The 7,129-nt window shown below is 34.6% G+C and overlaps 1 protein-coding gene across 1 annotated transcript; it reads right to left on the reverse strand.

Moving 5' to 3' along the window:
• Positions 1 to 394: 394 nt before the first annotated feature.
• On the reverse strand, positions 395 to 6,244 carry LOC111087788 (zwei Ig domain protein zig-2-like). Its single transcript, XM_022395703.1, has 4 exons — positions 6,005 to 6,244; positions 3,666 to 3,823; positions 1,331 to 1,453; positions 395 to 937 (listed from the first exon to the last, which is right to left on the reverse strand). Exons 1-4 carry the CDS (start codon positions 6,060 to 6,062, stop codon positions 932 to 934), a joined length of 345 nt encoding a protein of 114 aa, XP_022251411.1. The 5' UTR covers positions 6,063 to 6,244; the 3' UTR covers positions 395 to 931.
• Positions 6,245 to 7,129: the final 885 nt, after the last annotated feature.

A 7,129-nucleotide genomic window follows, 5' to 3' on the forward strand; every position in this document is an offset into this window, starting at 1 on the left:
TTGTAGTAAGTAGAAAACAAGAAAGAATATAAAAATGATTGTGTGAGTTAGTGTATTAATAAATGTTCAGTGAGTGATTCAGCTCAGTATATGTTAATGTCTTAGACAATGAGAGTTATTGCGTCTATTCAGTTACTCAAAGAGTTAATCAGCATTTTTGTTATTGGTTGAAAATTCTGTAAATATTTTTATATGTTAGGTGTCAAATTAGTTTCGAACTTTTTATTGAAACGTTACTTGTGAAGTTATGCCTATATGTAAACTTAGCCTTTAACAAACGTTATCGAAAAGATAAATGAATTCGTTATCGTTACGTGGGCTGGACTTGGCATTATTTTTAAAACAGTATGAATGAATTTTCAGTTTAGAGCATACTATTCAAAACTAGAATAACTTCTGATGCAAAACTGTCTTAATTTAATTTTGGTAAGTCTCAATTAGACCGAAATACAGTTCTGATAGAAATAAAATAATCTTACATCACATAAGGCATCTTTATACAAACTTTAATGCAATCTTTCGTTTCAATAAGACACCAGAACGTGATATTTTCCAATATATACATATAGAAATAAATACAAATAACCTAAATATGGGTGGTGGAAATAAAACATAAGATAAAAAAAAAATATTTACAAAGTAAATGTAAGAATATTCAGTGCAATATACAGGAAGATATAACTGATCAAAATATACAAATTATATGCTTTTCTCTATGAAACGAACAGTTATATTAAGTAACATAATGAACGGTTGTAAGAAATATATACAGAAAGTGAAACATTTGGAAAAGTGACGTTTTCCTTAAAACATTTATACCGTGCCCGATGTTTTTTTACAATAACGAAGACACAAGACGATCGCCAGATGCACATAATGTATAAACTTCCCGAATGTTTCCGTAAAACACTGGTAATTTTCATTTCTTCCACTAGATCTATCCGTTTAGAGAGAGAATAAGACAAAAATAAATAATCAGTTTAAAAGATTGCTTTAAAAAATACCACACAAGTAATTGAACTGAAGTTAGAAAACTGGAAAAGAAATAATTTTGATGGGATTTCAATTCAATTTCGTAATACGTTTCAATTCTTTTAGTGTATTTTAAAACTAGCATAATTAATGATACTGATATCATCTTCTTTCACGTTAATTGTCCTAATAACACAATATGGCTACAGATCAACTCTCACGTTAGCTATACAACTTTCAGACGTTTTCGATGAAACGTTTAAACACAAGTTTCTTTGACATTTAGAGCACTAGTTGAATGTTCCGCGCTGTTCTACACTATACGTATTTAAATAAAGCTTTCCATCTGATGACCTACCTTTACTGGATAAAGAAATGCCAAAGCTGTATCTGACCCGAAAGCATTACGAGCATTGCAGGTGTAAATGCCCATGTCTTCCCAGCTGATGTCCCGAATGATTAAATCTCCATTGTTCAAGATCTGACAGAATATTGCAAGAAAGGAAAAAACATTAAAATATCACTTTAGATAATTATTGTTGTTAACCTGGTGATTTCTAATTACTTTAATGTAAATCTTTTGTAGATATATACCATAGCTATTCATTACCTTCACCAATCAGAATTGTTGATGTCCGAGATGTGTGTGGTATATTTTTACAGAAATTCTCATAACGTATCCTTAAATTCGTTTTAGCACTGCTCCAAGTGCGTGAACTAATCAACACCGTATTGACACTACGAAATGATAAAAAGGCTAAACTAAATATACACATCGTAACTAGTTTACCTAATAAAATTAACCTTGAAAGACGCTTGATCTGACAAGAAAAGGTAAGTAACTTACTCAACTTTCAAAAGAATAAGATTATAATGTTGCGAATGCATTTACAGTGTTGTAGCTCATTACACAATAAATATATAAATAAAATATCCATGTATTTAATTGACACTAACATTTCAGAATTTCTGAAATTTTGATAAGAAACACTGGGAGATCGCGCTCCTTTGAGCTGTGCGTGGCCTAGTAATTAGTGTTCCAGACTGCGGATCTATATGTTCAATGTTCGAGACGTTACATGTCGCTGTACATGATTCGCACTTTGAACTCTAATAGTTAAGAATATCCACCTAGGCGACGGGTGTTGCTGACTGGTTGATTTCCCTCTGATCAGCAGTTCTAGAGTGAGGACTGCTACGGCTAAATCTTTGGGTCACTAACCTAGCCGTTTAGTCCAGGTATCGCGTAAGGCGCCTTCCAGGTTTAACAATTCCAGTACCAAATGTGATCTCACCACAATGATAAAAATAAAAAAGGAAGATACAGAGACACTTATGAATCTATTTATCACTGATTGGATATTTGGTTAAACAGGAATTGAAATAAAATTTAAAATAAACACGAAAAATAAGACCTTACGTTATTTGTTTTTGGAGTTACCTGTGCTAGATACCTTCCCTCTAACCAAATTAAACAAACCCACTACTCGATTAAAATAACCCAACTAAAACACAACACCAAAGTGACAAACGCTAATAAAGAGAAAGCACATGCTTTCAAAGAACACAGAGTTATCTAGTTGGGATTCTCTTCCAAGTAACAACATCAGCAAAAATTTTAGCAATTACCTTCGATTCCAAATTAACGTGGCAACAGCACGTAAATATTAGAAGCGAGTTATCTAAGAGTCTGTCTGACAGTAACAGTGTGTTCGAATAGTTGTGCAACAATGCTATGTTTGTTGATCGTGGAACTCTGTAAGATTTAGTTAGTATATAATATTTTTTGCAATCTGGTTATGTGTTTTTTAGATACATTTTCGGGTGAGGCTCCTTGGTTATTGCCCGTCAGACTCCTGAGATAACATGCTCTTTGTCAGATTTTAATTTTGAAATATTATAAGAAAAACACGGGTAAAAACGAACTGATGAGCAACTGAGAGAGTTACATCACACATGATAAATCTAGTCATATTACTTCTCTCCTCTAAATATTATTAATAAGAAGCTTAAAAGGCCACATAGTACTACTAGGCAACCCGATTCTTTGATGCAGACATAGCTCTATTTTAAAAGGGTACTTATGTCAAAATAGGATTATGTGTGTGTGTATACGTGCACAACGTACAACTGTACAGTGCGCAGATGACAGTATATGCAATCATACACAGGAGAAGAGTAGCGAAATTGTACAAGTTAATAGTACCCCATACATGGAAATGGCCTGGAAAAGGTTTATACTAAAATATTTGTGGATAATCGTCGATATATTAATACACTGTGAAAATAATGCAACAAAGTAAAGGGATATTACCAAAGAACCAGTGAAAATTGTACGAATAAACAACATGTGAAGGAAGATGTCTGACGAACACCTAACACACCTATATGTTACAAGCCTATAAACATTGATCCAGCATACACAGAAACCCGCCGCAGAAAACTGGTCAGACATCTAAAATGCACATGACCCTCCCAAGTCCTATATCCTAAAACCCACCCAGATGGGATAATATAGTCCAAGAGCTGGCAGTTAATGGTGTCGACTAGCTGCCTTCCCTCCAGCCTATTATTTCTAAATTTGGGGTGGCTAGCGCAGATACCCCTCGAATAGCTTTGCGCGGAATTAAAAAACAAACAGATTCTTCTTGATACAGTTTCTGGACGTTGTTCCACAACTAACAAACACTTACCATATACTTCTCGCCATTCTCTAGCTGTGCATTTTCTTCACCTCTTGACCACGTCACATACGATTCTGGTAGTTCGGAACTACGACAGAACAACTGAACATCATTTCCTTGTCTTTCGAAACGAAAGCGTGTCCACATGTAAATCCTTGCTGGCAAACCTGCATTTAAAGATTAGAAAAATAATGTTCAACAATTCAAAGCTGCTTTAAAAACACAAGTTACCTCCGGTCTTTGAGTTCATTGCTTAATACAATAAATGATTAAGTTTTCATGAATGAAATTATTGTGAAATGACTAATAATCACTCCCTCCAGTGGCACAGCGATATGGTGGCCAATGCACAGATAATCCACTGTGTAACTTAACTTCAAACAAACTAATGATCATCAATATTCCATGAAGCAGTTGAATTACTTCAAACTATTACAACTCGTACAATTGTTTATATCTACCTGCTAAAAAGTCTTGTTTGTTTCAAAAAGAAGACCCGTTACATTTGAGAATATTGTAGTATTTACAAATTTACATATTTTCGACACGCTAAAAACCAATCACATAGGGTGAAGGATATTACAATTAAAAACAATTTTTTTTTCTTCTATAGTAAACTTGCTTTCAAAAACATCTTGTATACTTCGATTGATAATATCGGTAACTGCATTTTTATTTAACTGAAGTTTAGTCTCAATTTGTAAAAATGATGTCCTTGGTTCCCTGCTACCCTTGGATCTGTATTTCCTCTATTGTCGATCGTGCTCTGCTTAATGGCCATGATTACGTACTATTTCCAGACGCCATAATCTATATTGTAACAGCTTCTGCGAAGGACAGTGAGTTCAAATCTTAGATCACACATCTTGACAAACTTTGCATAAAATCTCTGATACACAAAAACGTCGGTTTCCAAGATGTGTTTAATCAGACCAAAAGCTGCAGCCAGTGGTTTGAAAGATACACTGTCAAATGAAGTTGCTATGATTCCAATTTCTTAGTTACGAAAACAGCCATTGATTTCGAGAGGTAGCTGGAAGCTTGTAAACTTTATCCTTGTTCATTATCTTGTTAACGGTATCAGGAGATATGCCCAACTTCATCACAATGACTTTTTATTATTTTTTTATGGAAATCGGAGGTCTGTCATTCATAACCATATCCTTCACTTGGCTGTTGAGAATGCTGCTCCGGATTGAACTGTAGTTTCCAGAACATTGAAGGTTCTCTTCTTCGAAACGTTGTGTTCTTTTAATTTAGATAGTTTAACACCCTCTCTATAAAAAAAATATCCTTCCTCGGAAAGATCAGTAACACAGTAATTATGTTATATCCATAGCTGTACTGAATAAAGAATGCTTATAGGTGATAAGCATGTCGCCTGTAGCACCACTTCTCACATCTGCGGTGACACTACAGTAGTGTATGCAGATCCTTCTTACAAAGTGCGATTAACTCTTTGCTCTAAACGTGTATTTAATAAACGGTATTTAAGAAATAGTAATATATTTAAGAAACACCTTCTGATAATAATTTGTTTACTTTCTTGCATGCAGGATGAGTACTTTTAAAATCTTACTTTCTAAGTACAGTCTTCCATTTCACACACACAAAAAAGAGAGACATAATGGCAGTAACCTATGTGGTTCGTTTCCAAGGCTCCACGGCATGCTTTTCTTTTAACGTTTTGGCGGTTAAGCTAAAATCTTTAAATTTCTAAAATGTTTGCCCATATACTTCACACTAAAAGGATCTTTTTGCATATATTTTATGTTTTGACTATCATGTACTTATATAAAAACATATTTGTTTTTAAATATTTGGTACTTATACAATTTGGGGGAAAAATAGAGAAAATTATCATTAATGCAATCTTTGCTACATGATAGTCCTCTTCATCTAAGAATGGGAATAATATAAAGATATTACAACACTTTCGAATTCGATGACGAGGAACCCACTTTGAGACTAATAATGCTTGGGGACGGCTTGAATGGGTAATGTACAACGTTTCAACAAGGTTTTGATGATCACAGAACCTTGTCGAAACGTTTTCATTTGCTGTTATGTTAAACTTATATTAAAGTTTTTCTTCATTACCCGTTAAAGCCGTCTCCAAGCATTACATTACAACACTGTCCTTCTGTTAACATTTTCAGACATGTGTTATGACATAACCATTTAAAAATTTAGTGATCATTTAGTTTCGTGCATCACAGTTGTAAGTTTTGTTGGGTTATTTTCAGACACATTCACGTCTTTAAGGCATGAATTATACCATGTATACGATGTGTGTATTTATCAATTCAGTTTTCACACAAAAAACAAAACAAAAAACATGGACTAACCAATAAGCGTTTCTTTGAAACAGAGAGGTTCCTTCACAACCACTCCTTCCTTTGACATTGCAACTACTGTGTCACTGCTGACTCGACTGAAAGGGGTCTCTGCCACGCATGTGTAGGTGCCCTCATCCTCCGGGGTAAGGCAATCTATGTATAATTTGGACTGGCTCTGACTGGCTCCATCTAGTGGCGAAGTATCAATGTTTCCATCATCTATTAGATTCGTCTGAACGCTATCCACAGAGCCCTTGAAAGAAATTCATTGTAGTAAAAAAATACATCAGCCAAGTTCCTTCTTTCTGCGACTTAATTACAATTTGTTTTTTTGTTTTTTTACAATAAACGTTTAGTCACTAAGAAGAAATAACTCGTGATCTAATCAGTGCTTTCAAACTGGGTAGTCGGGAATATAACCATGGGGGTGGGATGAGAATGTACACGAAAAAATAATTATAGCGCATACTGTATACTAATAGGTAAGAAGTACCTCACATACAGTTTACATTACTGTATAAATACATGCATGTCTGTTTCAACCTGTGTAGGACTATAATTTTTAATATTTAGTGATTGGGGCTTTTTTTTCTTTGCCGGGAGATGTGAATGTGGGTGTATGTATGTACGGATGGGAGCGACAAGTACCACATACTGTCTAAAAAGTTTGAATAAGTAGGTGAGGGAGGGGTGGAAGTGGAGTCGGCATGGCCTAGGGTTAGCGTTTTCGATTCGTAATCTGGCTTCTGCCAAGTCACTGAATCCTTGAGTAAGGCACTTTACCTGTATTTGCCTCAGCCTAATGCATGGAGGCTAACTCACCATGAACTGGTCATCCTGTCCCCATTCTCATCCGCATGTGCCCACCAAATCCGTAGTTTAAACCGGTCCTGTGTGTCTTTCAGACAAGGTTGATTAATTTATAACGTTGGTATGGAAACGAGGTTAGTTCACCTTGTGATGACGTCCTTTGTACGATATTATGTTATTACATTTCGAAAGCTGAATATTTTAATTTCTCAAAAAACATATCCAAATGACAAGATTAGTTATAGCAGTTGCTTATTTTATGGTAAAATATTAATTTAATAATCAACATGATGAAAAATGTTTCATGGTATTACAGTAGTAAAT

Source organism: Limulus polyphemus, unplaced genomic scaffold, assembly GCF_000517525.1.
Source record: "Limulus polyphemus unplaced genomic scaffold, Limulus_polyphemus-2.1.2 Scaffold2637, whole genome shotgun sequence".
Lineage (NCBI taxonomy): Eukaryota > Metazoa > Arthropoda > Merostomata > Xiphosura > Limulidae > Limulus > Limulus polyphemus.